At 53.1% G+C, this 12,434-nt stretch overlaps 1 protein-coding gene across 1 annotated transcript; it reads left to right on the top strand.

Annotated features, from left to right (window-relative positions):
- The first annotated feature begins 10,158 nt into the window (after positions 1–10,158).
- LOC104340559 (olfactory receptor 14C36) lies at positions 10,159–11,097 on the top strand. The gene has a single exon (XM_009953731.2). The coding sequence runs from the start codon at positions 10,159–10,161 to the stop codon at positions 11,095–11,097; it is 939 nt and encodes a 312-aa protein (XP_009952033.2).
- The last annotated feature ends 1,337 nt before the right edge of the window (positions 11,098–12,434 follow it).

Genomic DNA, 12,434 nt, shown 5'->3' with positions numbered 1-12,434 from the left:
TGAGCAGCATGACAAGGCTCTGTGCAAAGGCCTCAGATTCTCAAGACAATCGCACCCTTCCTCAGGTCCCACCGCGCTTGGCTCTGGAGCCCGCCTTTGTCTCACTGCCACAGCAAAAGAACTCCAAAGCAATCCAAAGCCTTTCTGGGTCTGGCTTGTTGCAGGTGCAGGGTGAGGCCCCCGTTGGGGCAGTCCCCCAGCACCGGGGATTTTTGGTTGAGGGATGATTTCTCTGGACACAGTCCACAGGGACCATTGGCAGAAGTGGTGAATGCAGTCCTTGGGGTGGCTTGAGGACTGTTCAGTGCTTCCCCTGCCACCCTCCCTGGCTGAGAACGGCTGCAGCATATCCAAGGCAAAGAGCAGAGCCCAGGTCTGCACCAGTAGCCCTTTGCTAGGACACAGAATGCCTGAGCGGAGCCTGGACCTCCTACTGGTTTCAAACAGCTGGTGATTTCCCAGCTCTCTAGTTTACCTAGAGCTCCTTAAGGCCTCCCTGAAAGAGTCCACAGCTCCTCCTCCTAGTTTAGTAGCATCAGCAAACTTATTTAAAGTACATTCAATTCCTGTGTCCTGACTGTTCATAAAAGCGTTGCAGAGCACTAGCCCTAAAATTGAGCCCTGGGAACCCCACTGGTCACAGGAGTGAGCCAGGGGCTGCGTGGTGCTTTGTGGGTGGGATTAAACCCCGACAAGAGCAAGAACTCCTCCCTGTGCCATCCGTGGCCTTCATTTCTCCTCTTTTCTGAATGAGCCAGCTACAGAGAGCAGATCTACAGCCATGCACACAAATGCAGCCGTTTAAGGCCAAGCAATGAAAGACAATAAATGACACAGAGAATTTCAGGTTAGACAGAACTGAATTACACAAATAGGAATTGTTGCCTAGGTGTAAGAATTAGGACCACTGAACTTTGTGTTTGTCTCAAACTTTGTACCTTGCAGTTTTGGAGAGGAAGTAGAGACTCAAGTCACCATAGCGACAGCGCCCTGTCTGATGGCCCGAAGCAGTTTCTTAGAAGAACACCTGTTTTGTATGCTGCCTCTGGGATGGACGTGGGTCGGACTTTGGGCCAGACGACATGGCTTCTTGGAAATATTTGTTTGTTGCTACGCGGCAGCTAACGACACGAATTTGTTCGGCTTATGCGCTGCAGCTCACAAGCTGTGTCATGGAGGTTGCATGGACCGCCAGCTCGTGATCGGTGCGTGGAAGCAACATGCCGCTGCTGGATTGGAACTCATCGCTTGACCACAACACATCGCCATCGGATTGGCCTGGGACTATGGTACAAAAAGGACCCTTGGCAGACTCTGAGCAGGGGGAGAAAAGGAGCGGAGCAGAGTGAAAAGGAGCAAAGAGGAGCAGAGTGGAGCAGAGCTGAGACCTGCCTGCCTGCCTGGACTGGACCACCGCTGGATGGAAAATAACACCAGACTCTATAGATCCCTGGTGGTGACCATTGTGGCGTGCTCTTCTTCTTCTTCTTCTTCTCTTTCTCCCTTTCTCTCTCTCTGTGTCTCTCTAAACAAAGCTTTGTAGTGGTGTTGACAATATATGGCCTCAATTTTGTGCCTTAATCTCTCGATGGATATTCAAATCAGCAGCCTCAGTAAGAGTTTAGCTCTTCCAGACTGCAACCCTAGGACAGAAAGAAAAACACTTGAAAAGAAGAAAAATATCAGTAACACGAAAAGTAAATACATTCTGAAAACATTGAGTATTAATAAATATATCAGGTAATAACCTGAAATAAAATGTACTGTCCTGGTTTGGGCTAAACCAGAACTAATTCTGGTTTAGTGCTTTAAATTTTCAGTTAAGTCTTCTTTAACTAACTTCACTTTCTGAAACAGCAGCCTGTTTTTCCACATCGTGATTGCTTCTAGCCATGCCAAGGCCTGATGTTTATAGTTCATAGCAAGGAATGGGATGCAGAGAGGCCCTTGCTTATACTTGTTCTTGTAGCGACCAAGGTCACTGCTAAACCTTGTACTCCATGTTGGGGTGCCAGGAGTGGAAAAGGTAGCCCCTGCAGGGAGGAGCGAACTGGACAGGTGACCCAAACCTGACCAACAGACTATTCCATCCCACAGACGTCATATTCAGTATAAAGCTGAGAGATCATGAGGGTGTCCCTCTCTTCTTCGATGGCTGAAATTTGAAGAGGACTCTGTTCTTCTGTCGTCGATCCCGATCTGTGCATCCCTGAATCCAGTGCCTGAGTTCAGCTCCTGCATCCCGTCCCTGTCTGCTGCCGAGTCCAGCCTGGAACTGCCCCAGTGCCAGCTCTGCAGTGTGATGGTGACGTATTGTCATCAGGGTGGGGGGAGTTGGGTTCGGTATTGGTTTTGTATATATTTGTACATATTGTATATATTTCATTATTTCCTTATTCTTATCTTTTCTTTTATTGTTATTGTTTCATTACAGCTCTTTTAGATTTCTTTTCCAAACTGTGAAGTCTGGTCTCTCTCCTTTTCCCTTTTGGGAGGGGGGAGGGGTTAATAGAGAGCATCTATCATTTGTTAGTGGACGGCCCAGCCTCAAACCGTGACAAGCGACTACCCTCAGGGCTGAGAAATTGCTTAGTAGACCTCACGGACTATCTACAGTGTCCCTGTGTGGAATCAGCTGTAAAAAGCTAAAAGACATGAAAGTCATCTTCCTCTGCTATGATCTCATCCACGGGGTTGTCTAATGCTTTCTAACTTGACATAAAGAATAAAAAACCCCAATCACCAGGGGAACAGTGCAGCACTGGAATAGACCTCTGGAGTTTGTGTTGGTTGTGCTTTAACTCCAGCTGGCAAGGTTTCCTGGGGGCGATGCTCTGGCATCCACCACAGCCACACACGCCCTTGGGGCAGTTGACCTTCTGGCACTCATGAGGGGAGGCAGCTCAGGAACACGTGTGTCTGCTAGAACCGAGGCTCCAAACTCTTCTTTGCAGTTGGGGGCTAAGGCTGGATCGAGCTGCACCTACACTCCTCTTGGAGAGGAAGTTTAGAAAGTGAGGGGGGCCTGTCTGGACCTCACGATTCAGCGGTGGGTCTTCCTGGACTCTTCTAAAACACAGGGAGGGATCTCCTTCACCTGGCCTGAGGGAAAGGATTCAGCTGTCTCAAGGGAGGCATCTCATCCTGGGTCTGCAGTCCCCAGGGCTAAAAGAGGAGTTAGCTCCATCCCAGGCACGCCACAAACCCGCAGGAGGGGACATCCCTCTTGCCTCAGTTCAGACGTGCACAAGATAGGCTCCTGCATGTGAGCTCCTTGTCTCAGCTCCCTTGCTCGTTACTGGAAATGGAGGGCAGGAGGAAGATGCTCAGGCACAGACACTTGGTGACACATTTGATGCCAGTAGTGACCAAGATGCATGCTGGTAACTACAAGCTCCGACAGAGCAGTTCCTAGGCACAGGGCAGCATCTGAGGGCATCTTCTTAGAGGCTGGTGGGAAATTCCGTTGGCCAACTTAAAAGACAGAAGGTGCCCACGGGCAGGACCACTGAACTTGTAACTATTCCCTATGTCCAGGGCATCCTCTAGAGGTATTCAGCTGATCAAATGGAGCCATGTGGCACAGGCAGAGCCAAGTCTCTCTCTTTCTCTTCTCCATCAACTATGTTTTCTGTATGTCCTTCGAGTCTAACGGCAGTTGTCTCCTGTGAATCCCTTCATTGCCTGCCCTAATTCAGGGCAGATGAATGTCAATTTAATATCCAAATACAGGCCCATAGTGCTACGAGAGGCACCAGGGCTCCCCAGCACAACTGCAGGCACCTGACACAGACAGCACAGGTCGAACACAGGAACCCCGCCCCCATTCAGACTAGTTGAGTGGCAAGCACCACTCAGGGCACCTCAGAGTCTGGTAGCAGGTTTCTCTTGGCAAGTCTGCTCTCAACCCCGATGTGCCAAAGCTGAGGTGCTGCAGCCCAGACATGCACCGGTGCTCTGGGTCTGCGGCACAGAGAGGAGCAGCTGGAGCTGTGTGTGCAATCTCTGCATTCCACTTCAAGGGCCTAACAACTGAGGGCTCTTGTGACAGCTCCCATGACTGGGGTGCTGGGATGGGTGGGTACAGGATGATCAGGAGGCCAGAAAGACCAGTAGGAGGGTGCCCTCTGTGTGAAGGAGCTGCTTAGACGTGTGGAGCTCCTCTATGGGATGAACAAGTTGGGTGCGCCTTTTTGGGTGGGGGTGCGAGGAGAGACTGGTAGGGGTGACAGTTTGGTGTGAGGCACAGAACAGATTGAAGTCCCCTCGTGGACTTGAATTACCTGGCATTCACTGGAAGGGGACCACAACAGCATGCAAACAGTCTTGGAGGTTTCTGGAGGGACTTGGGACACAGCTTGGGACACAAGTGTTTATAGTACAGCTGCTGGATTGGTCAGCAATGGTGATGCTCATCTGCATCTGCTGCTTTCAAAGAAGGAAGAGCTGGACATGTGTGTGAAAACCAGCGTCAGCCTTGTCTGTCACGACAACGGAAGCGTGGAGTATCCCCTCCCAAGCAGAACGAGAAAAGAAGAGTGCAGATGCGAGACCTCAGAGGAGCAGACTTTGAGTCTCAAGCCTTGTGAGTTTTAGGGCAGGAGCCCATGTGAGCAGCACAGAAGGGCAGCACAGCGCAGTACAGCTGGTCTTCAAGGACAGTGTCTTTCAAGCACGAGAGAGTGCGCACCAATAGGCAGGACAACAAGCAGAGCTGTCAAGGGAGAAGCTTGGGGGAACAGGAGACTCACAGGGAAGCTGCACAGAAAAAAAAGAAGCCTGCAAGAGGTAGATGCAAGGATCAAACAAAGGAGGAATTCAGAAGTCCATTTTGTTTTAGAAAAGCCATAGCTCCTGTGAGGCTGACACTCACAAGGCAATTCAAAGGCACAATGATGAGCTGTTACTGCTTCAGGAACAGTTCAAGAAGAAATGCAGATAATGTGTGGCCGTTGCTGAATTTCCTCAGAGTAGATGTAGAGAGGTCTGAGGCACTTTTGGCCTTTGTCTTCCCCAGCAAGGTCTTTCGGTTATGTGTGTCTAAGAGGCAGAAGCCCAGAAACAATCCAACAGTGATGGAGATCAAGTCAGGGGATACTTAGGTAAGGTCAGCCCAACCCTTAGGAGCCCATTGGAGCAGGCGAGATGAGGCCAAGGCTGTTGACAGACCAGGCCAGTGCCATAGTAGGGCTACTCTGGTCCAGTGGAATGTCTCCATGACTGGAGAAAGCAAGAAGTGAATCTCACACATGCCTTCTGAAGAGACCCAAGGGCTGAGCAGGGGAACTACAGGCTGCAGGGAGACAGGCCAGGAGCCATGTGGCTGGGCAGCAGCTCTGTGGAAACGGCCCTGGTGGTCTTTGATTTTCATCAGGCAAAACACGAGCCAGCAGCAAAGGCGGGCAACAGCCTCCTGGGCTGTAGGAGCAGGAGTGCAGCCACAAGAAGGGATTGTGCTCCTCTGCTCAGCACCTTTGACACCACACCCTGCACCACGACAGGGAGACAATGCCAAACAGGAACCAGTTCACTGAAGGGCCACTGAGGTGGCAATCCTCCAATTATCCTCCAAGTGCTCGGGTGATTTCACTATCTCCAACAACAACAGCATTCGTCTGCCTAAACACCAATCTCTGCAGCAGAGCCATCTTCACCAGGGTAGCCCCTCTGGGTGATGGCAACGCAATCAGCGTTTGCCATCCACAGCGTGATACCCAATCTGCAAGTCCCTCTCTGAAGCAGTTCAGATGAAGGATGGTCTTGCAAAAGCCACCCTTTGTGTCCCCAGGTGGCATGGACACTGCTGTTTCCCTCTCAGAGTGTGGCTGAGGCTGGATCCCCTTCTCAGGACAGACTCCTTGCCAGGAAGCCACAGCCATGAGGGCAGCTCACCTGGCTCCTACTGACACTTCACTCGGTATCGGTTTTGATTGATTTGGTGCTCCTTCTGCACAGACGATCACAAACAGACAATCACTTCATAAGACATGGTCAAAAAGGTCCTGCTGTAGCTAAGAAAGCTCACCATGAGCTCTAGAGGCACCACGGAAGATTCTAAAAAGCACCAGGAAGATCTAAAACGCTCAAGGCCTCTTCTGAAGAGGGAGCACCCCTGAGCAGTAGTTGTTGGACATGTGTAGGTGTGGGAGAGAGCGTCGGGGGATGTCAGTGAGAAAAAAAGAGATGGCTGATGGCTTTGTCGAATCCTTAAAACGCTGTCCAGCAATAGAAAATAGGTAGAGGAGGAGGAGGGTTTTACTGGAAACATAGCAGGAAGGAAGGCCCCTCCTGTGCATATCAGCGATGATACAGATGTTTCCATCTTGCGTGCAGGCCATGGAGATGGGGAATGCCCACTGCTGGGTGTGGCTGGGTTTAGTTATCCTCATGAGCTGACCAGCACCCTTGGATGCAACATGTCCAGTCCCATGGACTGGAAAGGATGTGCTTTGCTAAGGGACCCCTGGCTTGATCCCCATCCGCCACTGCTTGTTCTCCTCCAAAGTCCTGCCTCACAGCTCAAAGGCCTGGGAGACCTTGCTGGTGGTAACTGGGGCAAAGAGGACATAGACTATCCCAGATCTATCTACATGTATTCTTACTTAAGTTAGGAGTAGTCCTGTAGGATGTCTGTTTCTTTTTCAACTGTTCCTGATGTAGCAACAGCTCGTCTTGGTGCCCTTGAATTCCCTTTTGTGTTTCGATTGAGTTTTGATATGGGCCATTGCTGTGCCTGGGGGATGCTGTCTTTGAAGGCAAGATGTCTCCAGGCACACTGTTAAAATGCTTGGGCTCTTCCTTGGTTGAATGGTCAGGGGGTGAGTAAAGACCCTGCTGTGATGCGCTTTGCGTTCACCCAATGCTGGCAGCTGTTAGAAGAAGGGACAGACCTTGCCGCTTTGGTGGCATCTGCTGATTGATGCCTCTGACTGATGGCAACCATCGATGGCACAAAACACCAAATCCCACTCTCTGAGGTGCCATCAGGGGTGTCCCTCACACACCTTCCCTGAATGAGAATTGTTTTTCCTGTAGGACTTGTGACTCCTGTGCCAGCCCTGGCATCTCAGGTAGCTCTGTGGGCCTGGACTGGAACATTGATTTGAGGAGCTGCTCTGAATCGTGTCACACGACGTGGGGCTGACCATGAGACAACTGCCAATGCAGTCAGTGAAGATCTAGTAAATCCAACAGATGGAGAGGAGGAAGAGAGACACTGAGCTCTCCCTGTGGCACATGACTACATCCCATCAGACGAACACCTCTACAGGCCACCCTGAACATCATGACAGGGACAGGTTCAGTTGCCCTTTATTGGGGCATCAGCTGCCATTGCAGTTGGCCAAAGGAAAGTCTCAAAAGCCTGCAAGAAGAGGCCCCCATATGTTGTCCTGTCCCTGTATCAGCCTGCATGTATCTTCCATCTGACTCTATTACCTGCCCATACCTTTGACCACCTCTATCACCTCAAGTGTCACCGGAAATCTGCATCTGAATATCATCCTCCTGGCCTCCATCGCCATTCATTACCATGGGAGCTGAGACCAGGAGCTCCCATGCAGGTGCCTCTTTCATGCAGACCTGAAGAGAGGCCAGGGGAATCCACCTCCTGTGGGTTTGTGGTGTGCGTGGAAGGGAGCTGAGTCCCCTTCCAGCCCCAGGACTGCGCTCAACCCACTCAGCTGAATCCCTTCCCTCAGCAGGGTCACCCTGTGGCTGTCTGGGTGTCCTGCCTAAGGATGGGGCAGGAAACACCTGCCCAGGGAAGTGCTTGCGTCACTATCCTTGGAGGTACTTAAAAGGCATGGTTTACTGGTGGACTTGCTATTGGTATGTTAACGGTTGGAATGATGATGTCAAGGGTCTTTTCCTACCTAAATGACAATGCAGACAATGACACTGGCAGAAAGAAGTATTTCTGCCCTGCTGAGGGAGGGAACCTCAGTGCTGACTTCAGCCTGTTTGACAGCAGGTTCCCCTGGAGCTCCAGGGACACCTGGAGTGAGCCCAGAGGGGGCAGAGAAAAGGCTGCCTTGGGCTGCTCCCCTGCTGCTGAGCTGGGCTCCTGGGATGGAGGGAGCTGCTGGCAGGCAGGCAGCACTGCAGAGAGACAGCTCTGCCCAGGAGCAGGGCTGGGGGTGCTGCCTGCAGGCAGTGAGAGGAAACGTGCGAGGCTGGGAGAGCTTAAAGGCAGTGGGGAGTGGGACGATGCTGAGAGCTGACCGGGGGAGGAACCTTCCCAGTCCTCTGTGTGGTAAATCTTTGGGTGCAGGGCAACGCAGCTGCAGTTCCTGGAGGGCTCTGCTAAACCTGGTACATCTGACAGTTCCTGGGATCTGTCAGGAGGACTCTCTTAGTTTCTGTGCTCTAGAGGAGGAGGAGGTGCTGCAGAGCAGGGCTTCCCTGCTGCGCCATGAGAGGGACAGGGCATGAGGCTGGGGATGGTGGTAGAGGTGTGTGGAGGGGTGTTTAGCCAGGGGCACCCAGGGCTGTCCTTCCGAGCAGGGTCCCTGCCCCCCAGGGGCTGTGTGCTGGGGCAGGGACTCTGCCGCCTGCCAGGGTCAGCTCTCAGCCTACCCGGGGAGCTCCCAGGGTGCTGCAGGGGAAGCTGGGGGTGGAAGGAGCCACCCCTTGCAGGGCAGGGTCCCGCTGTCAAGAGGGTGCTGTGTGGGTCAGGGCTGCTCATAGCTGCAGAGCAGTGCAGGACATTCCCAGGAGACTTTTCCAGAAGCACAGCAAGGCGGAGGCTACCTGAAAGGGAAGGACCCTGTTCTGTCAGTCTTCTGCTCTGGGTGGGCAATGGGACTGAGATATTCTTGCCTCAGTTGAGAAGGAGGCACTGAAATGCCACATCTGTTCCTCTTAGAGGTGCAGAAACCAAGCAGTATCAGAAACCAGCCCAGCGTGGCTTACAGACAGCACCAGCATGGCTCTGGCAGCCTTTCAAGGCTGCTCGGAGGTTCCCATCAGAGCCTGCACCCAGGGAGCTGCCCCTGGGCAGGGCCCTGCTGCCGGGAGCGGTGTGCAGGGCAGAGCTGAGCCCCCAGCGGTTGGGATGGGCTGTGGGAGCAGGGGCAGGCAGGAAGGGTGGGGACAGAGAAGCAGCTGCTGGCAGGATCAGCTCCAGGCAGCAGAGGCAGGGGCAGGGGCTGGGGGAAAGTGCAAAGAAGCCCTGGGGGAGGGCACGTGCAGGCAGCTCTCCCTTGGTCCTTTCCTGAAGGTGTCCTGTGGGTGCTGTCTGCTGGGCAAGGAGCTGCCCCTCTCCTTGGAGCATCTCCTCTGTGGGAGCCCCGACTGCCTGCTGTGCCTGTCCTGCTGGGCTTGCGAGCTGCCCCCAGAAAGGCCCAGCTCTCCCGTAGGATCCTGGGCAGTGCTGAGCCTTTCTGTGGGGGTCAGCGCTCCCCTCTCACGGTCCTTTGCTTCTCTCTGGGGGAGGTCGTGTACTGCTCTCTCCACCACAACTCCATCTCTGGGCTGGGGCACACAAGAGTTCACAGAGCTGCCCTTTCCCACAGGGCTCCCCTGCTCCCGTACCAGTGCAGTCGTGTGGGGCATTTTCAAGGGGAGTTGGCGCGTGAAGTCATCTTCAGGGCAGCACGAGCGAAAGCGCAGGGCAGGTGGGATAGAGGCTGACGGACCCTGTGGCTCTCCTGCCTCTGCCCTAAGGCACAGAGAGCTCAGCCCTTTTGCCTCTCCCATCTCAAGACTCTTCACATTATCAGCCATACAAATGAGGATTTCCACCGTGAAAAAGAACACTCTCCAGCTGTGATGGTGGAAAATGAAAATCAGACACAATTGTTATAAGGCCATGCTAAGCTTCTGCTCTGCAGCCCAGGCTCTGGAGAGTCATGAGTGCAGGGCCTGAAGTTTTCCATGACAGGTGGATTACGTCTGACAGCCCTTGTGAACGTCGGAGCTGGCACAAACCAGCTCCATGTGCCCAGTGCAGCAGAGCAAAGCTGACTCCTCAGCAGCATACGGGCAGAGGTGCTGCTCCTCACCCCACACTCAGCCAGCACAAAGCTGAGGAAGGAAATGCATCTCAGTTGGGGGTGTTGGTGTAAAAAGAGGAATGGCTTTGCTCAGAGGAGTCTGTCCTAAATTTTATCTTTCCTTTCCTTTTTTGAGCAGTGATACCATACCAAGACCCGGCAAATGTCCAATGGCAGCTCCATCATCCAGTTCCTCCTCCTGCCATTTAGAGACACGTGGGAGCTCCAGCTCTTGCTCTTCTGGCTCTTCCAGGGCATCTACTTGGCTGCCCTCCTGGGCAACAGCCTCATCATCACCGCCATAGCCTGTGACCACCACCTGCACAGCCCCATGTACTTCTTCCTCCTAAACCTCTCTCTCCTTGACCTGGGCTCCCTCTCCACCACTCTACCCAAAGCCATGGCCAATGCCCTGTGGGACACCAGGGCCATCTCCTACGCAGGATGTGCTGCTCAGCAATTTTTCTTTCTCTTTTTGATCTCAGCAGAGTATTATCTCCTCACTGTCATGGCCTATGACCGCTATGTGGCCATCTGGAAACCCCTGCACTACGGGACCCTCCTGGGCAGCAGAGCTTGTGTCCACATGTCAGCAGCTGCCTGGGGCAGTGGGTTTCTCAATGCTCTGCTGCACACGGCCAATACATTTTCACTGCCCCTCTGCCAAGGCAATATTGTGGACCAGTTCTTCTGTGAAGTTCCCCAGATCCTCAAGCTCTCCTGCTCACACTCAGGCTTCCTCAGGGATGCTGGGCTACTTGTGGTCAGTGCCTGTTTAGCATTTGTTTGTTTTGTGTTCATTGTGGTGTCCTACGTGCAGATCTTCAGGGCCATGCTGAGGATCCCCTCAGAGCAGGGACGTCACAAAGCCTTTTCCACCTGCCTCCCTCACATGGCCGTGGTCTCCCTGTTTGTAAGCACTGCCATGTTTGCCTACCTAAAGCCCCCCTCCATCTCCTCTCCATCCCTGGATGTTGTGGTTTCATTTCTGTACTCAGTGGTGCCTCCAGCAGTGAACCCCCTCATCTACAGCATGAGGAACCAGGAGATCAAGAATGCCCTGAAGAAACATGTTCAACCACTTGTCTGTCAGCAGCAATGAGCTGCCCATGGCTCTTCACAAATGATTTCCCATTATCTCAGGAACCTCCTGTGCTTTGGGCATTTCACCCAGGAGAACTCTCTTTGCTTAGGAATGTCTTAAGCTGCTCCATTTCTCCAAAGGCAGGAACCCAGCCTGTCTGACCCAGAGGCCTTTGGACGTGTGTCTAGCATGATGATACAGTTGGTCTGCTGTGCTGTGTCTCTGTAATAAAAGGGCATTTCCTCAGTGCTCCTGTCTGGAGGTTGGAGGTCTTCTTCCAAAGCTGCAATTAGGAACAGGCTGAAGAAATACACCCCATGAGGCCGTGCTGCTGTGCTTGGGTTCTCCATGGGTTCAGGGGAGGAGGGTACAGCTTGGATTCTTGTGCTGTGGAGAGGGGCTGGCCTAGAGGGGCTGCTGGCAGTGGGCTATAAGGATCTGTTGGAGACAAGAGCAGCAGACACAGGGAGATGCTGGCCTCCATCTCCTCATGCCATGGCTCACCCCGGACCTAGAGCTGAGGGGGACCCTCAACCACCCTGTCTGTCCCCTAGAATCTTTTCTGTACTTCAGAGGGGCTGGGGCTGTGGGGGGAGTGCCCAGAGCTCTGCAGCACCCTGAGGCGGACAATTTTATGGGGCCAGCCCAGACTGGGTTGATGTGCTGTGCAGGGCAGGGAAAAGCTCAGGAGAGGTGGGGAGAGCTGGGGAGGGGCTGAGGTGGGCTGGAAAGAGCCCAGGAGAGGAAAATGTCAGTGTAGAGCTAAGTGGTATGTGCGTAGGGTGGGGGCAGCCAGAGGGTGCTCCCAGGGCAGAGCCAGCCATTGTGCTGAAGGAAGCAGGCAGCAACGGTGCAGAAGAGAGGGGCCTAGTCTCTGCCTTGGTCGCTGGACACTTCAGGGAAGCTGCCCCAGGAGAGTTAGGCCCACACACCAGCCATTTCCATCTCTGGCCCTACACCCCAGCTCTGAACAGGGACCTTTGCTGCATGGTAAACTCTGTCCTCTTCCGGGGCTCAGTGATACCCAAATCCCCTCTCATTATTAATAAAAAAGGGATCCAGTTTCCTACTGACACTCATTACACACCAAGTCCCACAGCTTTGTGTCAGTCAGTACACAACAGTTCATCTCTTCCACTCCTCCTTCCTCACACTTCTCCCTGCTTCCAGTGTGAGTCTTCTCCATGGGATCCCACTGTATTTGTGCTCAAGGCTATTTCTTGTTCAGTTCTTTCCATCTTAATTTTCTCATTTGTTCTCAAAGGAACGTTGTGGTTTGAAGGGACGTTTGGAAATCCTTTAGTCCAACCCCCAGCTGAGGCAGGCTCAGCTGGAGCAGGTTGCTCAGGACCATG

The sequence above is a fragment of the Leptosomus discolor genome, chromosome 26, assembly GCF_034619465.1.
Source record: "Leptosomus discolor isolate bLepDis1 chromosome 26, bLepDis1.hap2, whole genome shotgun sequence".
Lineage (NCBI taxonomy): Eukaryota > Metazoa > Chordata > Aves > Leptosomiformes > Leptosomidae > Leptosomus > Leptosomus discolor.
This window is presented reverse-complemented; position numbering and strand designations above follow the sequence as displayed.